Raw genomic sequence first — 24,210 nt, 5'->3', positions numbered from 1 at the left:
ATTAAATCTATAAAGAACTTGATTATGTTAGTAATGTCTATACAGTGTTCTGGAGTGAGGTGTCATATGTCACCTTAGCTTGGCAACATTCAACATAGGCTATTATAAGCAAGCATTACAGACTGTCTCAGGGACTAAAGCACAAAAGGATGTTAAGTTTCACCAGAACTAACAATCTGGATGCTTGTAAAAATATTGAGGACACTGTTTTCAACACCACTGAGCCCGCTGGGCAGTTGGGGAGGGAAAGTGGAACCAAAGGAGAGGTTGTCATATTCATCACAAGTCTTTGGAGCAGTCCAGAGAGACAGGAACAACTTTACAATATGAAAACGGGTCTCAGACTTCACAGAAGTGTGTTTCAGCCTCCATGTAGCATAAGTTGTGGTTTATATTGTTTTAAAGTGGGAAGTGCCTCTAAGTTACCATTTCTTTAATAGCTTGAAACTTCAACAGGTATTGTTGAGAGGGTTGTAAAGCCTACCAGTGAATTGTGCACGGAATTAACTGCAGGAAATAATAAGGATATTATGTGTAATTCTATTTTTGTAGAACAAAAAAAAAAGAAACCCCAAATCTATTTAAATAAACTTTTGCATCTTCTAATTTGGTAATTGGTGTGTACTGATACTTAAATCCTGGTCACAAGGCATGAAAATCTCAATGTAAATCTGAAAATCAAAGGTGAGCCACAGTAGTTTCCTCTGAAATGTTTTGGACACGTGCCTGTTAGTGTGCAGAGCTCTTGGGAGCACTTCCTTAGCACTTGAGCACATGTCCTCATTCTCCTGCACGTGCTCTGCACATCCGAACAGCAGGCAGAAAGAAAACTGCACTGGCCCCTTTAGCACAGATTTGCCTGAAATGGGTTGAATTCATGCAGAATTGTGCTCTGAGTGCAAGAGTATTTTTATGTGGAGTAAGATGAAGTTTGTTTTCTCATATTAAAACAATGCAGAAGGCTGTTTTTAAAGACTTGATAATACTCTGGTAATTCACATTTTTGTTTATATACCGTGGTGCTATAAATAACATAAATAATGTAAAGCAGATTGCTGTGGCTGAGCAGTGGCTGCAAGAGGGCTTAGGCGTGTGGGAAAAAAGTTCCATTTTTTCCTACTGCTTTGAACATTTCTGATGCTTCCTTTTTCATCACCTCACAGTTTCATAGGCAGTAGAAGTATTTCTTGGGCAGTGAAATCTGCCTGCAGTTGAAAGGGATGGTTGATACTGCAGTGACACAGCCCTTGGGTGGAGGGCTCTGGACCTGACATGTTCTGCAGACCACTGTGAGGCAGCCAGGGGATGATGCAGGAAGTGTTCCACTTCATGATGGCTCTGGCGCAGACTGGTGCACCTGGCTGAAGCTCTGGTTCTAATGATGGGTTTTGATTCATTTGAGCTAAATTGCAACGATCAGCAATGGAGCAAAAGGCCTTTCCTGGCCTGGCTGCCAACCACAGCTGTATGGGGCACAACGCCACCACCACCCACAGACCTAAGTCCCACTGGCTGTGGACAAGATGGCAAAGTTTACCTCAAGAAACCATGCTGGGGCACTCCCAGCTGTGTCTAAACCTAACCTGCCAGCTTCTCGCAAGGTGAGGCAGAGGCAGATGCTGGAAGGCAACACTACAACCTGACCAGAGCCATCTGCCCAATGGCGTCGCCGAGGCTGCCCGCGATTGGCTGGGACACCACGTGTACGGAGGCCAGCATCCGCGGGCCGCGCTGCCATTGGCGGCCGTGAGACCGAGGGCGCCGTGGATTGGCGCGGCTGTCTACCCGCCGTCCCGCCCACGCACGCAGCGGTTCGCTGGGGTCGCGGCTCGCGCGGGGATTGGGCAGGGCCGCGCCTGCCGCGCTTTGATTGGCTTGTGCGGAGCGCCTGCACCTGCTCCTCGGCGGGCGCATCTCCGCGAGCGGCGGTGAGGCGGTGCGCATGCGCGGCCGGGGATGCGCTGGGGAAAGCGGGGCGCGGAGGGGATCTCGCTGCCGGTAAATCCGCCCGCCGCGGGGAGAGGGTGCGCAGACTCCTGCGGCCGCGGCCTGCGTCGCAGTTGTATGGCAGCTGGGGGCGTGGGGGGGAGTGGCGTCTGTCCGGGCCCGCTGTGGAAGGTGCGTGTCGGTCCCTCGCGGCGCCCGTTCTCCCTCCGCCCTCCCTCAGGTGCTGGGGCGGGTCTCTGCGTGCAGCGGGGAGGGGAAAGCGGCTCTTCAGCCCCATACTCTTTTCCCGGGGAGGTTCGCCGCCGTTCCCTGGCCGTTACTGGCCGTTAGGCTGCGGGCGGCGGGAGGGCGGGAAGCGCGAAGCTGCGCGGTGGCGCCTGTGCCTTTCTCGGTCGGCGACGGGGACGCGGAACGGAGGCAGCAGCGGCGGGGGTGGGATCCGGGGCCCGGCCCCGCGCCTGGCGAGAGCCTCCCCGCCGGGAGCGCGCGGCCCCTGCGGGCGGCGGTACGAAGGGGCGGCCGGGGTCGCTGCTGCGGCGGCCCGCGTCCCTTCCCCGCCTTCCGACAGGCGGGCTCGCTAAGGGCTCCGTCCCAGCACCGGGGGGCTGCTGGGCTCGGGCTTTTTTATTCTTGACTGAAAAATAGCCCCTTCCGGGAGGGGTTCGCTCAGTGAAGTGTAGCAGCAAAAGGGCTGGAAAGGGCACCTGCAAGAGCTGTCCGGGCTCTTCTCAGCGGTGCCCAGTGACAGTGAGTACAAACTAGGAGACCTCCTGTTCCACTTGAACTTAAGGAGAGGCTTCTTTACTGTTAAGTGTGCCGGACCGCTAGAGCAGGCAGCCCAGAGGAGGGGTTGTGGAGACTCCTTGTCTGGAGACTTTCAGTACCCACCTGGATAGAATAGAATAGAATTAACCAGGTTGGAAGAGACCTTGGAGATCAAGTCCAACCTATCATCCCACACTATATAATCAACTAAACCATGGCACCAAGCACCCCATCCAGCCTTTTCCTAAACACCTCCAATGATGGGGACTCCACCACCTCCCTGGGCAGCACGTTCCAATGGCCAATCTCTCTTTCTAAGAAGAACAACTTCCTAATATCCAGCCTAAACCTCCCCTGGTGCAGCTTGAGACTGTGTCCTCTTGTTTTGGTGCTGCTTGCCTGGGAGAAGAGATCAACCCCCACCTGGCTACAACCTCCCTTCAGGTAGCTGTAGACAGCAATAAGGTTTCTTCCTCTTCTCCAGGCTAAGCAACCCCAGCTCCCTCAGCCTCTCCTCATAGGGCTGTGCTCCAAACCCCTCCCCAGCTTTGTTGCCCTTCTCTGGACACCTTCCAGCAACTCAACATCTTTCCTAAACTGAGGGCCCCAGAACTGGACACAGGACTCAAGGTGTGGTCTAACCAGTGCTGAGTACAGGGGCAGAATGACCTCCCTGCTCCTGCTGGCCACACTGTTCCTGATACAAGCCAGGATGCCATTGGCCCTCTTGGCTGCCTGGGTGCTCTGCTGGCTCCTGTTCAGCCTACCATCAACCAGCACCCCCAGGTCCCTCTCTGCCTGGCTGCTCTCCAGCCACTCTGACCCCAGCCTGTAGCACTGCCTGGGGTTGCTGTGGCCAATGTGTAGAACCCAGCACTTAGATGTGTTCAATCTCATGCCCTTGGCCTCTGCCCATCTGTCCAGCCTGTCAAGGTCCCTCTGCAGAGCTCTCCTACCCTCCAGCAGATCAACTCCTGCCCCCAGCTTGGTGTCATCTGCAAACTTACTGATGATGGACTCAATCCCCTCATCCAGGTCATCAGTAAAGATATGAAACAGGATGGGGCCCAGCAATGATCCCTGAGGGACACCACTAGTGTCTGTCTGCCAGCTGGATGTGGCACCATTCACCACCACTCTCTGTGGTGTGAACACATCTCTCAGGATGTGTTCCTGTGTGACCTGCTGTAGGAGAACCTGCCTTAGCTGGGGGGTTGGCTTTAGTTGAGCAGCAAATGGAATAACAATGCCATTCATTAAACAGGGGGTGTAGAATATACCAAAGACCACAGTGCAGAGGTCTGGAGACTGACACACTTGCATGTGAAAGCAAATCATTCAGGTAGAAAGGGACCCCAGGAGGTCTCTGCTCCAACCTGCTGTTTACAGCAGGGTCAATTTGGAGGCCAGTCCAGGTTGCTCAGAGCTTTATCTGGTGGGTCTTGGAAAACCTCAAGGACTGAGCCTAGGCAGCCTGTAGCATTGTTTGCCTGCCCTCATCCTGGAAACAGTGTCTAACATCCAGTCTGAATATTCTTGTCAGTTTATGCCTGTTGGCTTTCCTTGTGTTTGCCTCAGGGTGGCTTTAGTTACTTGAGGTGCAATCTAATGCTGGTGTTGCAGCACTGTTGCTGGTCCCAAGAGCATGCTTTGCAGCAGTACTGCTGGCTCAGAGGTCTGTTCTGATGGGTAGATGTGCTGTAGTTACCTGTGTTCCCTTAGTAAAGAGTGACCAAGCTATGCAACAATTCAGTTTTCAGATTGAGGTAGAACACTTTACACTATAGGAACAGTACTTTGTGCTCTTTATTTCTTATTGTCTTAACATGCTGGGGTTTGGTTTTATTGTCTTGTGGATAAAGCCTGGGGTAAAATTGCAGTAGTATTGATAATATTCTTGTAGCAAGACTTAACAGTTTAAAACTTTCAGTTCTTCAGGTAACCAGGATGCAATTCCAGTGGGACTGGCTGTGCTTGGGTGTCCTGATCATCAGCTCAGTGGCTGCAGAAATGGAAAACGATGAACTGCTGGATGCAGATGTGCAAGTGGAGGATTTGGATGAGCAGTCTGAAGAAGCTGATGTTGACAGAGAGAAATCTTCTTTGGAGGTAGGATTAGAGAAGGCTTTAGTTGTGTTATGTGTAGCTATAACTAGGAGAGAAATAGGTGAAGAAATGCATTCTGAAAAGAGCAAGTTAACATGCAGTCAGCAACTGAGTGGGTGTCAAAGCCCCCACTCTTGAGTTTTTCAGCTGGTGCATGTGACATGGAGAACCAGCTCAATGAATGATTCTGCTGTGCCAAAGTGTAAAATCAGGTCTCCTGCCTGTTGTGCATAGTCATGAAGAAGGTTTTGCAAGTCTGTGGTGCAGTCTAGGCACAGAACTTTTTGGGTTGTGTCCTAACATGCCATTTCCTGAGAAGAAAGCAGAAGGTATCTTGGCCTTCCAGGGATTTTGACTTCAGCCCAGGTTCTTGATTTCATTAGTCACAGCTGCCTTTTGACAGTGTTCTCATTCCCAGCAAGTCTTCCTGCATGTGTTATGCTGCACTTCTTAATAGTTGTGGGTAGTAGTAATGAACTGTTTCAACTTTATGCTGCCTAGACCAGCTGTAGTGGGCCACTTAGGTAGGAAAACACTAGAACTGAAAACGTGTTTAGATAGAAATAGGAGGGAAACAGAGAACTGATGCAAGTTCAGTGAATTTTCTGGAGTTTTGTTACACATTAGATATGTAACAGTACTTTGAACACAGCAAGCAGCTTTTCATAGGTGTGGAGTGGCTCAGTTAGAGGGATGCACCCAGAGGGCCTGTTTTATGCTGCTGGATGTTTCCTATGGGCAAAGTCTGGTGGTCTGTCTGGGCTGCTTCTGGATTTCCACTGAGTAACTTGTAACACATACTAGAGCCTGTATCTGTCCATGGTTTTCAGGTTGTGTACCAGACTCCAAAGCCAACTGGGGAAGTGTATTTCACAGAAACCTTTGATGAAGCATTGACTGGGTAAGTTTGTGTCTTAGAGTTACAAACCTTTGCTTTCACCAGTTTAGTTTATAGTGGAGAGATTTGTTTGGCATTTGTTTTTCTGTTGAGATCTTTCCATGAACTAATGTTTACAGGGGTTAGATTTGGAAGGGCTGTTTGTACTTGCTCTAAGTATATCATGATGTTAGCTGGGCAGGTAACATTTCAAGTATGTTGCTAGTTTTTGTGATTTAAGGAAGCTCTTACCTAATGTCTGGGTTTAGGTTTAGCCAGTTCAGTTAACTAGCTGCTAGGTGAAGTGTGTAGCCATTACTCTGCAGTAACAAAGCCTTTCCTTCCTCTTCACATGCACCTAGGTGTGTGTCAGAAGGCAGCCTCTTCAGTATTATTGATAAAACCTCTAGTAGGGAAGGTTTTTATTAGCAGTTTTAATTGATTTATTGTATTGCTTCCTCTACTCAGTGAGAATTAGATATTTATGAAGCTACTGAAGTATTCCTGAGTACTTTGACCTTACTGCATTGGCATTTTAGAAAGCTTTTTAGGTTTATATCTGCAGTTCTCAAGCCAGAAATGTTAGTCTTGTCTGTATCTTAAAAGTTTTCTTCCAACAGCATGGCAAGGTAAGGTGGGACTGGTAGGGGGTGACTTGTGTTGCTCAGTGAAAAGTATATTCATTCCCCTTCTTAGGAAGTTGTGGTCGTTTGAGGCTGTGCCTTTAAGAACAAACACTGCTGGAACACACTGGCTAATGTTTTTGGTACTAGAACCAAAACATTCTGATATTCTAAACGAATTTCATTAGTTGATAAACAAAAATTCAGCTTTAGATTGTGAAGCGGTTGGAAAATTTTTTTTTCCTCAGTTCAGTTCGGTTTGGGAGTTGGGGGAGTTTGGTGTTTCAGCCTGTTCTCCCTGCCTGCTTCTTCTGCGAACTGCTGGACTTGGCCTTCAGATAAGCAAACACTAATCCTGCATGGGCTTTTGAAGCTTGCTAACAACTCTTTTCCTTAGTAACTTGCCTTTCTCTCTCTCTAACCCCTTTTTGGGGAAAAAGGGAGGTAAGGGGGGGAGAGAGGGGGTTCCAAAGAGGGGATCCCTCCCTCAGGGAGGGATTTTTTGTTGTGTTATTTGTCTTTGCTGTGTATTTCTGTGTATATATTGTAAATACCTGTATATATTGTGTTATATATAACCTGCTTTCCATATATGCTTGTAAATATATAGCTTTTGCTCTTCGACTGAGTTAGCTGTGGTTTCTTACTCTGTGGAGGAGGGAGAGCTAAGCCCTCTCTCAACCTTCCACAGAAGTACTTTGAAATTCTGTGTTGGATGAGTCTATTTGAATGCTTCTTTTCATGTTCTTTGAACTACACCAAGTTCCATGATGCTGACTGTCAAAATCATTGTCAGAGGGTCACAGCCTGGAAGCGAGAGCAGGTTTTCCTGTGCTTGTTAAACGGTAGTTTTGCACAGATAGTTCAAGGCCTGGTGCACTTTTTGTTTTAGGTGGGTGTTGTCTAAAACCAAGAAAGAAGACACAGATGATGACATCTCCAAATATGATGGTAAGTGGTTTTGATGTCTGTTTCCATTAGCTTCTGATGGTTTTTGAGCAATAACTACCCCTTACACTGAACTGAACTTTGAAAATCTAGGTGGCATAGGTCAAAAGTTAGTTTATAGAATGACTGTTACCCTGGGACTGAGGTGTGAAACATTGCTCATTGGGTTAATTAGCATGAAAATAACTTTTTTTGGTCATCCCAACAATCTGTTGCAATGAATGATGCTGGAATACCCTCTGGCATCTGAATATTCAGTATTCTCTGGTTATGAATGCAGCTTCTTGAGAACTACATTCTCTGAAGTCATGACAGAGAGATTTACCACTTGAGTTGTCAAACACCTCTCTAAAGCAGCATGTTTCATGTTGCAGCATCTGGCTTAATTATCATAGTATCAGTCAGGGTTGGAAGGGACCACAAGGATCATCTAGTTCCAACCCCACCTAGATCAGGCTGGCCAGGGCCTCATCCAGCCTGGGCTTAAACACCTCCAGGGACAGCGCCCAAACCACCTCCCTGGACAACCCATTCCAGGGCTTCACCACTCTCATGAGGAAGAACTTCCTCCTCATGTCCAGCCTGAATCTCCCCACCTCCAGCTTCATTCCATTCCCCCTAGTCCTATCACTCCCTGATATCCTGAGAAGTCCCTCCCCAGCCTTCTTGTAGGCCCCCTTCAGATACTGGAAGGCTATAATTAGGTCACCTCGGAGCCTTCTCCTCTCCAGACTGAATTATATATGGGTTGGTCTCCCAGTCTAGCCTCTGAAAAACCCAAAACATTCACCTGAAGGATGTTGTCCTTTTAAAACAGTGCTCCAGATTCTCTTGTGCTTGGCTTCTCCAGTGGTTCTTTTACAGTTTATTCTTACAGTTCTCTAAAACAAATTCAGCAAGCTTTGATGGTTTTAGCATTGGGATTTGCACTTAAATTCCTAGGCTAGAATTGCCTGCTTGAATGTAACCTTGAACCATTTGCCTGATAGGTCACCTGTGGAATACTTCTACAACCTGAGTTTAATTCAAGAGAAAGTGTGGAGAGCAAAGTTTCTGCTGTGGAGGCATTTGCTACTGCTCTTCTATCAAGTGAAATCCATCCATGTTAACAGAAAGTGATAAGCAAGTGTACCTTGGAGGGCTTTGGTGTGCAAACCAGTACAGAACAGATGTTTTTAGGTTTAGCAGTTACCAGAAATACCTGGTACAAATAAAGGAGCTGCAGAGGAGATAGCCATGCAGATAGCCACACAGGTACAGATAGCCATGCAGAGGTACAGATAGCCATACAGATGAGATGCTTGCATGAACTGACACACCTCTGGTCACTTGGCCTCTAATTAGATAGAAATCACCTCTAATGTCAAAGCAGTCATATTTGCTTGAAGTCACCCAATTCAACAACAGCAGTCTGTGGTGAAAGGACCTTTCTGAGCTCTTTCCCAATTTATTGCCATTTTTTTAATCTTTGGCCTGGTATTACTGCTTGGTCTTAGTTTCCAGTAGGGAACACTACTGAAGAGGAGGGAACACTGTTGAAGAGGAGGGAATTTTCCTCCCTCCAGTTTATCTGGCTAGAAGACACTAGGGATTTTTTTGGTTGTACACATCAGACTGAGAGTTTGGTCATTTTCTTCCTTTTGTCTATAACAGTTAGGAAGCAGCTGTAGAAGCTGTAGAAGCAGCTACTTGACCAAAGAAAAAGCTTGTCATGTCTTGTTACAACTGCTTGCACTCCAAAGCTTGCTTTCCTCCTTGCTGTCTGAGCCAGCACATTTGGTCAGATGGATCTTTGGCACGACACAGTTTATGGTTTGGTATCTAACTCTGGAGCTGGAGTTTTTGTGGTGCCTAACTCTGCAGAAGTTCTGGTTCAAATGGTCTGTCACTGCTTCAGTAGATGGGAGCAGCAGATTGGTGTGCCATGAATGCTTGGGGAGTTTTTCTGTACTTGAGTGCTGTAGAGCAGTCAGTCTGGGGAAGTGGAAGCTGGGCTTGAGTAATGCTTTATACCCACAGGAGAACTGCCAAGTGATTTGTGTTTGAGATCAGATGTGAGGATTTCCTCCTCGCTTTGGCAGCTAGTCTTTATTTGCTGTTAATTTTCACTAAGGCTGTGATTTTTGTCCCTTAGCTTGCATTTTTGTTTAAAGGCTCTGTGTGTGTGTTCTAGGCAGATGGGAAGTGGAAGAGCTGAAGGAGAACTCAATGCCTGGAGACAGAGGATTGGTGTTAAAATCGGTGGCAAAGCATCACGCAATATCATCCATGCTGGCAAAAGAATTTATTTTTGATGATAAGCCTTTGATTGTTCAGTAAGTAATCCCTCAGATCTTTTTTACTTGATACTTGTTATTATTAAAATCCTTAAGAAAGTCATTGGAATCCCTGTAGAAAAATGATGATTTCTGATAGCATTGGTCTGTCATACCCAGAGCTGTCATCCCTGGAGGCGTTCAAGAGGGGATTGGCCGTGGCACTTGGTGCCGTGGTTTGGTGGTCATGAAGTGTTGGGTGACAGGTTGGGCTTGGTGATCTTTGAGGTCTCTTCCAACCTTATTGATTCTATGAGTCTATCAAAATTCTTAAGTATGAATGATTTAAGAATCAAGGTTGTAGCACAAGTGTTAAGAAGTTAACTCTGTTGAAAGTCTTTTGAAGTATTTTAGGAGAGAAACCCTAATATTTTTACAAGCTTGGAGAAGCTAATTAATTTTCAATCTACTCTAAAAGATTTAAATCACATGTGGTTTGAGCACAGTGTTTTCCACTTGCAGAATACTTCTGTGTAGCTCTGCATTAGCTTGTGTGGCAATCAAAAACCTTTGCTGGTCATGGTTTGCCAGCAGAGACTTAATACACAGTCTTAATGTTTTCATACTTACAAATTAACTTCAAGCTGCAGTTCTGTTTGTCTGGTACTTGGAATTGATATTTTTTTATTAACTTGCTCTTTGGCCAGATATGAAGTGAATTTCCAAGAAGGCATTGACTGTGGTGGTGCATATATTAAACTTATCTCCAGTAGTGATGATTTGAATCTGGTATGTCCTCTTCCTTAACATTTGCTGTCGGTTGTTCATCTGAGGAATGTGTAATTGTTCTTGCAAAATGCCAATAAGCAATTAATTCTGAATGCACCCTGAGTGCTTAAAAGCTTCCCAAATGTTTAAGCTGAGGATTGGGCAAAATAATAATATGCATATAATTGATTATGTGTACACAAAACCTTTGGAGCTGTGCACATTTGAGTGGGCAAATATTTGTTAACATTATTCTTGATATAATTTCCATTTACTGGAATGAAACTTAGAGGGAATCTGAAACTTAAAGGTAAACTCTTAAAATCAATATTCACACAAATCTCTCAAGGTATACACTTCAGAAGGTTAGGATGAAGAGTTTGCTGTGATTGACATACTTCTCTTAGTTCTGCACAAATGATCTCTTACATCTAGGATAAAGGACTTCTGTATTTGTTTAGTCTGGCTGTCTGTAGTAATAGAAGCTGTAGAATGTCAACTGTGTGGACCAAACCTGACATCTGAGAAAGGGCCATAGCTACCATCCCTGGAGGTGTTCAGGAGGAGACTTGAGAGGGTGCTTGGTGCCATGGTTTAGTTGATTAGGTGGTGCAGGATAATAGGTTGGACATGATGATCTTGAAGGTCTCTTCCACCTGGTTTATTCCATTCCATTCCATTCCATTCCATTCCATTCCATTCCATTCCATTCCATTCCATTCCATTCCATTCCATTCCATTCCATTCCATTCCATTCCATTCCATTCCATTCCATTCCATTCCATATTCACACATCTTAAAATGGGACCTCCAGAATGGCTCAGTGCTCTGTGTGTGCTTCTTAGAAGAGTTAGGTAATTGCATCACTGGTAAGATTTAACAAGCTTTCCTGAGACTCTTCAATGTTGTAAAAGGAATTAAACTTCATTCACTTCTGTAGAGCATAAAATGAAAATGTTCTGCTTTGCATTCAAAAAACTGAAGAATGCAGACTCCTTTCAAACAATCCATGTGTGTTAGAATATATCTTTCAGGAAGAAAACTTCCAGAAATCAAGTGGTCCTTGATTTCTTCTGACCTGAAGGTTCTTCCTTCAGGCAATTTGCTTAAGAATCTAAAGCAGCATGCTACTGGGTATTCCAAACACAAAAGTCAGACAAATAGTTGATAACTGTTGACATCTGTAAACAACTTCATGCAACATACTTTGGAGGAGAATAGCTGTGTCTAGTATTTGCAGGGTTGATCATTATTATGGTGGTGGTGGTTGTAATTGAAAAGTAAAATGAATTCAGTCACTAGTTCCCTTCCATCTTCTAGTGTAATGTTTGTAGAAGGATACATGTATCTGGGTGTTTGTGACAGGCTTGTCTACTTAAGGATAAGGTCTAAATAAATACATCCTCACTGAAGAAGCTGAAGTGGTTAGTCCATTCCTTGAGAACAGTGAGCACCCAGCAACTGCTCAAGTCCTTTCATGGTTTGCCCTGTCAGATGTCAGTTGCCTTTCCTAAAAAGGCCACAATGCTGTTTGCCCCCACAACAATGAAAAGCAGCACCCAAAATGACTTCATGAAATGTGCAGTATAACACATGCTCAGCTTTCTTGCCTCCCACAGGAATACTTCTTTGACAGAACACCTTATACTATCATGTTTGGACCAGATAAATGTGGAGAAGATTACAAACTGCACTTGATCTTCAGACACAAGAACCCTAAAACTGGAGAGTATGATGAAAAGCATGCAAAGCGTCCTGATGTGGACCTGAAAAAGTTCTATCTGGACAAGAAGACACATCTGTATACTCTTGGTATTGCTTGATGCTGTCAGTGGGGAAGGAAAGAGGAAAAACTTGTTTCTACTGAAGCTTTGTCTCTGAGACTGCTTTTTTGTTTGTAATGGTTAATTCTGAGGGCTGATGGCTTAATGATTTGGGCTTCAGTGTTTTAATGGCTGGGTTTAAGTGATTTAATGACTGAGCTTAACTGCAGGTCATAAAAGTGGCTTTCAGATTAATATTCAATTACAGGAAGGAACAGCCCTGGCCAGCCTCTGAAGAATTGAAGAATTGATTAATGCCTTCAGTACTTGCTGTGATAGAAATATTTTTGTTAAGAAACATAGTAAAGGGCACACAACTGCCCAGTGGTCTAGGAACAGTTAAGAGGAGTTCAGTCTGCAGCATGCTGCACACCCCTGTCCTTTCTGCTGTGACAGTTTGGGCTGTGCCTTTAAGCTAGGAGCTACAGTTGGTGTAAAAAGGGAAAGGAGAGAAAGATAATTCCAAACAAATTTAGTTTTGTTGGTGTGGGTGGGCTAAACCATCACACTGCAACACCTGCCTTCATCTGCAGCAGTGTGCATGAACAGGTAGGCTGCTTCACTCTCTGAAGATGAATTGATATGGCCTGGGTTTTAATTCATGTTACCTCTCTTTCTGTACCAATGAGCAGTATAGCAGAGATGAAAGCTCAATTTTGTAGTTCTTCCTTCCTTCCCCCCCAACTTCTGAGCAATAATAGTCAAAGAATGGGCTAATTGAATAGAATAGAATTCACCAGGTTGGAAAAGACCTTTGAGATCATCACATCCAACCTATCATCCAACACCATCTAATCAACTAAACCATGGCACCAAGCACCCCATCCAGTCTCTTCTTAAACAGCTCCAGTGATGGTGACTCCACCACCTCCCTGGGCAGCCCATTCCAATGGCCAATCTCTCTTTCTGTGAAGAACTTCTTCCTAACATCCAGCCTAAACCTCCCCTGGTGCAGCTTGAGACTGTGTCCTCTTGTTCTGGTGCTGGTTGGCTGAGAGACGAGACCAAACCCCTCCTGGCTACAACCTCCCTTCAGGTAGTTGTAGAGAGCAATCTGTGGCATACTGCAAATCCAGCCACACTGACTGTACTTTTAAACTTCCACTGAATAGTAATGGAAGGCAAGTTCAAAGGCTGTACCATGGGAAATCTTACTGGTTGCAGTATGCCAGGGCAAACATCCACTTTTGGATAATAGGAATGAGTGAAACCAGCACTGTTCCTGTGCTGCAGAATTAGATTTGCTCCTGTGTTTGGGCTGTTCAGTAGAAATGATGATTAAAGATAGCTAAGCTCAGTTTTCATTTATTCTGCTGTAACTGTTTAAATGGATTCCATACAGAGAGGTGATTGTAATGCATTGTGAGCATGTAGCAAGGCCAGGCTGGATGAGGCCTTGAGCAGCCTGGTCCAGTGAAAGGTATCCCTGCCCATTGCAGGGAGGTTGGAACTAGGTGATCTTCAAGGCCCCTTCCAACCCAAACCATTCTATAAATCTGTATGTGATAACAGAAGTTTAAAAATCAATTCTTTATGTTGTATCTAAAGTGATATGGGAGACAGTGTTTACATTTATGGGCATTTACATTACATTTATGGGCACCAGAACAAGAGGACACAGTCTCAAGCTGCACCAGGGGAGGTTCAGACTGGATGTTAGGAAGAAATTATACACACAGAGAGTGATTCCCCATTGGAATGTGCTGCCTGGGGAGGTGGTGGAGTCACCATCACTGGAGGTGCTTAGGAGGAGACTGCATGGGGTGCTTGGTGCCATGATTAGGTAGTGTTGGATGATAGGTTGGACTTGATCTCAAAGGTCTCTTCCAATCTGGTCTGGTCTGTTCTATTCTATTCTATTCCCATTGAAAACTTAGGCTGCAAAGAGCTTCATTAGTTATTATCAAACTGTCATCAGGAGACTGTCACTCTGATCTTCATCATTCATCTTCATAAAATTACCATGAAAGTGGAGTAGTCTTTGCTTGGAATTAATAATCCTTGTGTTGAATGGACATTGCGATATCCTTGCTAAGTGTGCTCACTGGTTCAGAATTGGATCTGGACACAACACCTCTTACTGAGTCTGACACTGCTCGGTTCTGTGACCCTGCCTTCTCATGCTTGTTAAACAGTTGAAGAGAGTTTTCTGTATTGGCAGCCTGGCATTTGAGGGAAATGGTTGTCAGGGATTTGAATCTCAGAGAAAATATTGTTTTGGTGACCCTTCAGCTGTGTTGCTGATGCAGTTCCTGTGGGGTGAAATTGTAATTTGGTAGCAGAGATGCTTTTGGGGGCAGAGGTTTGTCATTCATTGTCAGTGTTTTTAAAGCAGTATTTGTGCTTGGATGTGTTTCAGCAATTGAATTTACTGGGGGCTTCATTTCTGTAGACCTGATGCTGGTCATCCATCCCCACAGAGATAACTAATGCTTTGTGTCCAGATCCAGTGCCTGAATAAGAAGTCTGACTCCTGTGCTGGTGGGGATTTTCTCTGCTGTTGTCTAAGTCTGTGCTTGCATAGGTTTTGGTGAAAGATCTTTGTGAAATGAATGCTTTCCTTACTTGTTCTAACACAAATGTCTTCAATTTAGTGCTGAAACCAGATGACACATTTGAAATACTAATTGACCAAACAGTTGTCAGTAAAGGAAGTCTTCTTGAGGATGTGGTTCCTCCAGTAAACCCTCCCAAAGAAATAGAGGATCCTAGTGATAAGAAACCTGATGACTGGGATGAGAGACCCAAAATACCTGACCCAAATGCTGTCAAGCCAGATGACTGGTAAGGAGAACATTTTCAATCCATGCAATAGCTTTTACCTGCAGTTTATGCATCTGAAAGGTTTCCTTGGGCTTATTTTGTGGTTTGCTAATGATAACTAGGATATATTTCACTAGTCAAAGCACTAAACAGCTACTGTTCATATGGCAACTCAGGAAGAGGAGGTGAAAAACTTAATGGGAAGACCTGACTGACCAGTTGATGGTTATAATTTCTGGACTAAGCAGTACTTTGGCACAATGTGAATATAATCAGTATAATGCAGATGTTTACAAACAGATAATTGGGTGTCTAATTCTGTTGTAACCTTGGAAATCATCCCTTCCATACCACTTTCAGTCCTCTGAGCAGAATACTGGCTCAGAGTCAGGCTGCTGTATTTTCTAACCTAAGTCTGTAATTGAAGGGATGAAGATGAGCCTTCCAAAATAGAAGATCTTGATGCTGTTAAGCCTGAGGGATGGCTTGATGATGAACCAGAGTATGTTCCAGACCCTAATGCAAAAAAGCCAAAGGACTGGTAAGAACCTGATTTAGTAAGTGCAGGTTGTTAACATGTCTTGCAGATAAATCCATCTGTTCTGGGCAGAAAATAGGAGCTGTGGATCAGAAGTCGATCCAAATCTCACTGTATGTTGAGAGAGTAAGTTGGAAGGTGTTAAGGGATGGCCAAATACTTGTGGTTTGAGGGGCTGCTTGTAGAAAAGCCTTTTGGGTCTTGAAGATAGAGCAGCAGAAACAGAATTTAACATCTTCATTGATGATCTGGATGAGGGCATTGAGTCCATCATCAGTAAATTTGCACACAACACCAAGCTGGGGGCAGGAGTTGATCTGCTGGAGGGTAGAGAGGCTCTGCAGAGGGACCTTGACAGGCTGGACAGAGTCCAAGGGCATGAGATTGAACACATCCAAGTGCCAGGTTCTGCACATTGGTCACAGCAACCCCAGGCAGTGCTACAGGCTGGGGTCAGAGTGGCTGGAGAGCAGCCAGGCAGAGAGGGACCTGGGGGTGATGGTCAGTGGTAGGCTGAACATGAGCCTGCAGTGTGCCCAGGCAGCCAAGAGGGCCAATGGCATCCTGGCCTGGATCAGGAACAGTGTGGCCAGCAGGAGTAGGGAGGTTATTCTGCCCCTGTACACTGCACTGGTTAGGCCACACCTCGAGTACTGTGTCCAGTTCTGGGCCCCTCAGTTTAGGAAGGAGGTTGAGTTGCTGGAACATATCCAGAGAAGGGCAACAAAGCTGGGGAGCGGTTTGCAACACAAGCCCTATGAGGAGAGGCTGAGGGAGCTGGAGTTGCTTAGCCTGGAGAAGAGGAGGCTCAGGGGAGACCTTATTGCTGTCTACAACTACCTGAAGGGAGGTTGTGGACAGGCAGAGGTTGGTCTCTTCTCCCAGGCAAGCAGCACCAGAACAAGAGGACACAGTCTCAAGCTGCACCAGGGGAGGTTAAGGCTGGATGTCAGGAAGAAGTTCTATACAGAGAGAGTGATTGCTCATTGGAATGGGCTGCCAGTGGAGGTGGTGGAGTCACCATCACTGGAGGTGTTCAGGAGGAGACTTGATGGGGTGCTTGGTGCCATGGTTTAGTTGATTAGATGGTGTTGGATGATAGGTTGAACACAATGATCTTGAAGGTCTCTTCCAACCTGGTTTATTCTATTCTAACATGAAGGACCTTCTCAAAAGAACTTGCTACAAGGTTAAACCACGAAACTCTTAAGCTGATAGCTCAAAACCATCATCTAATAGTCTTAAAGAGATCTCTAAGCATCTCCTGGGGAAGTGTTTCCAGCTGTCTGCAGATGGATAACCATAACTGCCTTCTGTCTTGCTGTGACAATAATGGGCATGTCACCTCTGATGGAAAAAAAACCAAAAAGGGAGAGAGGGTTAGCACTCTAAATGTTTGTACACCTGGGTTAAATTCTGTGAGCTGGGCAAAACTCTGAGGTTGTCACAGCAACATGTGTGTGGTCTCTACTGCTGCTCTTCAGACTAATCCCATCTCAAATCAGTGTTGGGGTTTTTTTTGGTTGGTGGGGTTTTTTTTCAGTTGTCTTTTCTTTTTCAATAGGGATGAAGAAATGGATGGGGACTGGGAAGCTCCTCAGATCCCTAATCCAAAGTGTAAGACTGCACCTGGTTGTGGACCTTGGGTGCGTCCCATGAAGAGTAACCCCAAATACAAAGGAAAATGGAAGGCACCTATGATAGACAATCCTAACTACCAGGTAATAGCAGTGCTGTGGGTTGCTGTTAAAAGCTACAGGCATAGGCATGTCAAAGGATTACATTTACCTAGGCTATTTTACAGTATGGTTCTTTTGTAGAATGAGTCTCAACACCCTCACTAATCAGTTTTTGTATTTAGGTGTGTTTGGGTGGTTTTTCTTTTAAGAGTCCTAGGCAATAGAAGTGGTCCTGTGTTAAACCAATTTTTACAGGCTGGGGTCAGAGTGGCTGGGGAGAGGCCAGGCAGAGAGGGACCTGGGGGTGCTGGTTGATGGTAGGCTGAACATGAGCCTGCAGTGTGCCCAGGTAGCCAAGAGGGCCAGTGGCATCCTGGCCTGCATCAGGAACAGTGTGGCCAGCAGGAGCAGGGAGGTTATTCTGCCCCTGTACACTGCACTGGTTAGGCCACACCTTGAGTCCTGTGTCCAGTTCTGGGCCCCTCAGTTTAGGAAAGATGTTGAGTTGCTGGAAGGTGTCCAGAGAAGGGCAACAAAGCTGGGGAGGGGTTTGGAGCACAGCCCTGTGAGGAGAGGCTGAGGGAGTTGGGGTTGATTAGCCTGGAGGAGAGGAGGCTCAGGGGAGACCTTATTGCTGTCTACAACTACCTGAAGGGAGGTTGTGGACAGGTGGGGGTTGGTCTCTTCTTCCAGGCAGCCAGTACCAGAACAAGAGGACACAGTCTCAAGCTGCACCAGGGGAAGTTTAGGCTGGAGGTTAGGAAGAAATTCTACACAGAGAGAGTGATTGGCCATTGGAATGTGCTGCCAGTGGAGGTGGTGGAGTCATCATCATTGGAGGTGTTTAGGAGGAGACTTGTTAGGGTGCTTGGTTGCATGGTTTAGTTGATTAGGTGGTACTGGATGATAGGTTGGACTCGATGATCTTGAAAGTCTCTTCCAACCTGGTCTGGTCTGGTCTGGTCTGGTCTATTCTATTCTATTCTATTCTATTCTATTCTCTAAGTTGCTTTTGCAATGATTTGCACTGTCAGTTATTCTGCATTCCTATATGGAGCAAAAATAGATGGGTCTCAGAAAACTGAGACCCATCTGCAAAATCCTGTCTGGTTGATGCAGATTAATCTCCATTGCTTTTCTTTTGAAAGAATGCCCTGAAAATAGCCAAGAACTTCAAATTCCTTTTAAAACTGTTTCACAGTTTGTTTTTCAGTAAGGCCTAGGTGATGTGACTATATTTCATGTTATTGTTCTTTCCTTCAAAGGGAATCTGGAGCCCTCGGAAAATACCTAACCCAGACTATTTTGAAGACCTTCACCCATTCAAGATGACCACTGTCAGTGCTATTGGTTTAGAACTCTGGTCTATGACATCTGATATCTACTTTGATAACTTCATCATATGTTCAGAAAAGGAAGTAGCAGATCGTTGGGCAGCAGGTGGCTGGGGCTTGAAGAAACTAGTAGCAAGTGCTAATGAGGTATGAGCTTTCCTGTGTTCTTGGTAGCCAGAGGCAGTGAGGAAGATGTGCTGTTGGAAGAATTTTCTGGCAGTTAGCACTTGGCATCTTGGGTCATAGTTTGCCTTTTTACCTTTCCTCTTGGAATGAGTTAGTTCGTGATCACACTTGAAATACAGCACCTGGCAGCACTTGGGAGCTCAGTTATTTGCACTCAAAGACTTTTGGGTTGTTTGTGGTGTTGGGGTTTTGTTGGTTGGTTGGGTTTTTTGTTTGCCCTTTTTTCTTGATCTCTTCACTTGTGGCTATCCCTTACATATGATATTTCCCTCCCATGAGTATGGTCTAGGTCTTTGGCTGCTTAGGTGTGTGTTATGCAGCTCTGAAAATAGTGCAGATATGTTTATAGAGATGCATCCTGTGTCTGCATCCACATTTTGCTTCTATACTGCACCTGCCCAGCTGCTGCTTTCTTTTCTGGATCTCTTTTTTGTGGTGAAGGATGAGCTTGTCCTGACACACGGGATTGGGAGCCCCTCTAGTGGCTGCCTTTACTGACTGCAGGTTCTTTCTAACTGTCTTAGATGTTCATTCATTGAGTGGCAAGAGCAGGCCTGCAGTGGTAGGAGATAAACCCTAGGCTGGTGGGACATGGGGCCACTTCCTGAGGGCTGCTGTTTGTCAGAGGATGAACAAATAGCACCAGCACATCTGCCCATGCAATTAGGAAAGCCAGCTCCTCACACAACCTTGCCCTTTTCTCAAGTACTTGGCTTTCTGGCTGGAGCTGCATCTGTACATACAACTGCTCTGAGTATTCCCTTGAGTCCCCTCCCTGCACTGTGCCTCTCAAGCTTCTTGCCTTTGTTGATGAACCTTTTCCAGAGGCCTCACTGGACCAGGCCCTTGCCTGCCTCCCTCTGCTGTGTAAACCAGATCTGGGCTGGGAGCATGTTTTACTCCCTGAGTAATTGGCTGTCAAAGGAGAGAAGGGGCAGTACAGATGCAGCAGGACTTTGCTCCTCAGGAGACCTGGCCACAGCTCTGAGCTTCTTCCTACTTTGGGAGCTTTCAGCTGAGTTAGCCCAGCGTGGGGCAAAAATTAAAGTAGCTGGAAAGGCTGGAAAGTGTGAGGATGCCAAGACTCCAGCTGTCACTTCACCAAATTGAGAAGTGGCCAGTCTGGTATGTTTGGAGAACCAGCTTTGTTCCAGCACCTGCTGTTTGCTTAGTTATTACTTTACTAATAGTGAAATCTTATATTTTTGCTAAGAAAGCAAAGGTGAAGAAGGGTTTTTTTTTGGAGGGGGGGGCAACATGATGCTCAAAATACTTACAGTGCATTTTGCAAACTCACTGAAGTGTTGAGAGGGATCTGCATGCAAAATTCTTTGTTTCTTTCATTGTTTTTAACACAGCCTGGTATGTTTAGTCAACTCTTGACCGCTGCAGAAGACCACCCATGGCTCTGGGTTCTCTACATCCTGACTTTAGCCCTCCCTGTTGGTCTAGGTGTGTTGTTCTGCTGGCCAGCAAAGGTGAGAGACATTTAATTGTGGGTTTTTTTAAACAATAAGTTTTAATGACTGCTCCTCTTTGAAAACCTCTTGGCATGTGTGCAACAGTATGCACTTTTAATGTGGCACTGGTGGTTCTTAGCTCACAGGTGATGTTGTGGTTAATTCTTCATTTGAATTGAAATGTCAGTTGGGTTTCAATTTGTTGTAGAAAACAGATGAAGATATTGACTTCCCAAAACCTAAGCCAATCACAAAGGGAGGACTAAATCAAGAGAGAGGTGAGTTTGCTGATGGAACAGAAGAAGGACAATAAAGATACTGCTGAAGATGGTAAGCTGGGCAAGGCAGCCTGAGGTTTCTGCCTCCTGATGATGATTTTGTTATCTTGCAGAAGGAGAGGAAATGGAGGAGACAAGGGGTACAAAGAAGATGGGAATGGAGGTTCCTTCTTCAGGTACTGGGGAAGGGAAGTAATTTGGGCTAGGACCTGAAAATGGGAGTCTCACTAATTCGTATGAATTGTTTGTCTCAACTTACAGCTCTGCTGTAGGCAAAGCTTTTGGTACTCCTACAGAAGCCTCAAATATTTTACTAGATGAGGATTTCCTAGATTTCAGTCACCAAGAATCAGGAGAGTTGCATCTTATGTTGCAAAAATACCATCTTTCTATCAGATTTAGATGTGATTTCTTGGTTATTCTTGATAGAAAATATTGCAGAGGGTATTTTCTGGACATTCCCACTTCAAGCCCTCAGTTTGAAGTGAGGGAAGAGACTTGCAAAACCCTGGTGTATATATATGTATATATTTATTTGTTTTGAATCATGCTGTGGTTGCTGAGATTTAGCTCTTAAAATGAGCATGGGTACCTAAAATAAAGGCATGGGAGTGCCAGCTTGTAAGCATTGAAAGCCAGAATGGAAATCAAACCAGCTGGGTGCCTGGCCTCCTTCACAAAACATGCAGAGCTGGTTACCATAGAAGGGCAACCTATGTGCTGAGCAGAGGAGCAGCCTGGAATTCACAGGATTTGATGCAGGAAATTCTGGTTGGTTTTTTGTTTGTTGTTGTGGGTTTTTGATGGGGTTTTTTTACTATTCTTTTTATATATTTCTTGTTCTGTTGTTTGGTTTGATGGTTGGTTGGTTTTGTTGCTTTCCAGTCCCTGTCAGTTCCAAGGTCTAACTGTGACAGCAGGTCCATGTAGAGAGCTCACTGTGCTTGTGAATGGCTTTATCCTAGCAGTGCCTGCTGGCCAATACCTCCAGTGAGCTGAGGGGAGCACAGTGCTTTGCTGATTAGTTGCTGCATTGCAATAATGCATGAAAAGGGGGTGGTAAGCACACAGCTGCTTATCCCTCAACCAAAAGAGCATGCCAAAAGAATTCCCTGCTGAAAAGCAGAGTTCCATTTGGCATATAGGTCTTTCCCATGGTGGATAACTGATAACTGCAACACTGTACTTGGCTAAGTCAGATTTTAGTCAAGTTTGGGTTGCCTGAGTTGTCCTGTTTTGAGCTGTGGTCTCAGAACTGTTTAATATAAACCTTGGATTTAAAGACTTACCTAAAGGAATCCCACATGAGGTCTTCATTTTAGTCACAATTCTGAAGAGTTGTTACTACTTTGTGGAAAGAGGTGAGGCTGAAGGTGTTAACAGTGGTTACTGAATCTGACAGAGATCAGTTTGTGAGAATTCCTCTCTCTGCATCACAGAGAGATTTTATGGGTTATTGTAAGCAAGTGGTTCATTCTAAGATTGAAATTGGCTTCTTTCCCTTACTAGTGTGTCAGGATATAGTGCATTTTTAATACAGCTCTGTTCACCAAGTAAAATTAAATTTCTTCTGCAGAAGAGGAGGGGGAAGGTGGTGAGGATATTTATGATTATGAAGAAAATGAAGTTGCAGAGGGAAGTCAAGAAGAAGGTTACAAGTCAAATAAGTCTGGCTCAGAAGATGAGGTCAGTCTGGGGTTATTTTCCTCTATTTTCTCCTTCCTCTTGTTCAGTATTGCACTTCTAACTCTGCCCAGCTGCCTGCAATGAGCTTTCCTTCTGTTGAGCCACAGAACAAATCATGAGGTGGGGATGTGGGTTTGAGTGTGACACTTCAAACACCAGAAGTCTGTGAAACATGTCTCCTCCTACTGGAATGTTGGTGATGAGGTGGTATTGTTAGATTACAGGTACAGTATAAAAGTGATCCTGCAGATCTCTAAACATGAAACATTTTTACAGGTCATTACGTGAATTGTAGGTCTTGGAAATGTAGGTGCTGCAGTCTACTTATTGTGATGATATTAATTGATGGACCTAGTCAAATGCAACATTTCACTTAGAGATGTTTAAGAGGACTCAAGTTTAAAGCCAAGTGACCATACTAGCGTTGAATTCAGCACCTGCAGCTTCATTACAGGTTGGACATGATGATCTTGAAGGTCTCTTCCAACCTGGTCTATTCTATTCTACTCTATTCTATTCTATTCTACTCTGCTCTACTCTATTCTATTCTATTCTACTCTGCTCTACTCTATTCTACTCTATTCTACTCTAATTTTTGTGTGTTGATGAATCCAGTCACCAGATCATCTCTGAAGTGTGTATCAGAAATAACATTGTAGAAGGGTATTTGTGTGTGCTTTGTTTGCTTATCAGCCACTCCTTATCCTGTCATTTAGAAACTCTGCTGTGCCTTGAAACTCCTTAGATCCACCCACAGTACTTCTCTTGGCCTTCTCATGCTTGTCACTCCTGAATGAATGCCTTTCCAGATCAGGGGAGCTGTTTAGTGTTAATTCTCTAGGAAACTGTACCTTGCCTGAGGTTGCATTGTTTCATCACTGAAATTCATCATGAGTTAGTCTCTATTCAGTGCTTTCTCCTGCTCCTGTCAGAAATTGTTTATTTCCCTTCTCTGTTTTCCTAGGAAGAGAGTATCAGATGAGGGCTGCTGAGATGTATGTGACTCTGTAAAAGTAATAGCAAGCTCTGAAGGTGTGAGTGCCATTATGCAGTGTCACAGTGAGGTTATGGCTTGCTCTTCTCTAGCTATTTTCAGAGTGTAGAAGCTTCTGTCACGAGTTAGCCAGTGACCTACTTGGGAGATGTCGTGTACACCATGTCCTCACTCAGGTTGTGTCACACTGTGAGCTGTTCCTCCTGAATGAGGTGCTCCCCATGAGGTGATGCTGGAGAAGAAAAGACTCCAGGGATACCTTACAGCTACATTTCAGTATGTGAAGGGGACCTGGAGAAAGGCTGGGGAGGGACTGGTTGGATGGAGTACTGCAGGTGAGGTCTTACCCGAGGAGGTTAGCATTGTCCTGTCCTTAAAGTGTTGTACTCAGTGATAATCTGATTGGAGGGGTCTGGAGGAGGAGTAGAATAAGATGCCAGTTTCAACAATTAAATGAAAACTGGGTTTTGAGTTGAACACTTAAGTTTCACTTTGCTTTGTTTGTTTTCCAGATGAAGGAGGCTGATGAAAGCACAGAGCCTGGAGACGGCTCGCTGAAATCAGTGCGCAAACGAAGAGTACGGAAGGACTGAGCTGCTCCCAGCTAGTGTTTGTAGGTCTGGATAATAGTAACTTCTGCTGTGCCATCTCAGAGGGCTGACAGCATGCAGCCTCCTGAGATCTGAAGGCTAAACTGGGGACTCTTTGCTACTTAACCTCTTCTTTCAATCCCCCAGCTTCTTTTAACCTTCCCAGACTTACTCAATTCCCCTTTTTTTAGGAGAAATACTATCTGTGAGGCTTAAGCTGATGCTTTGAATTCCAAATGCAAGCTGGCCAATAGAGTTTAAGGGGAAGATTCTTAAGAGTTGAAGATTCCTAGAACTTCATATTGGCTGGAGAGGAACTTAGCTCTAAGTATTTTTTCAAAAAAACATGAGTAAATCAGAATATTTTTGCAGCTCTAGCACAAAATCAGCTGGTTACACTTGGCAGCTGAAAGAGAATTGATGGTTCAGATGTAGCATCCACAGCAGTTGACATGGCTATGAGAGTAAGGTGTTTTGGGTCTGGGTTTTTTTCCTGTGCAGAGCTAAATGCAATAATGGCTTGGGGTGGGTGGGTTTTTTGTATGATAACTTAGTGCTGGCAACAATTTCTGTTGCACATTATTTATTTT

At 44.9% G+C, this 24,210-nt stretch overlaps 1 protein-coding gene across 1 annotated transcript; it reads left to right on the top strand.

Annotated features, from left to right (window-relative positions):
- The first annotated feature begins 1,883 nt into the window (after positions 1–1,883).
- CLGN (calmegin) lies at positions 1,884–23,754 on the top strand. Its single transcript, XM_054172715.1, is given in 17 exon segments — positions 1,884–1,998; positions 4,643–4,821; positions 5,649–5,719; positions 7,211–7,269; positions 9,440–9,581; positions 10,229–10,310; positions 11,909–12,101; positions 14,707–14,896; positions 15,303–15,416; positions 16,978–17,134; positions 18,358–18,573; positions 19,971–20,090; positions 20,281–20,363; positions 20,365–20,402; positions 20,464–20,526; positions 21,927–22,036; positions 23,543–23,754. Coding segments are annotated over 16 exon segments (1,881 nt in total). The 5' UTR covers positions 1,884–1,998; positions 4,643–4,659; the 3' UTR covers positions 23,624–23,754.
- The last annotated feature ends 456 nt before the right edge of the window (positions 23,755–24,210 follow it).

The sequence above is a fragment of the Dryobates pubescens genome, chromosome 24 (assembly GCF_014839835.1).
Source record: "Dryobates pubescens isolate bDryPub1 chromosome 24, bDryPub1.pri, whole genome shotgun sequence".
Lineage (NCBI taxonomy): Eukaryota > Metazoa > Chordata > Aves > Piciformes > Picidae > Dryobates > Dryobates pubescens.
The sequence above is the reverse complement of the archived record's forward strand: the minus strand, read 5'-3'. Positions and strand labels throughout refer to the sequence as shown.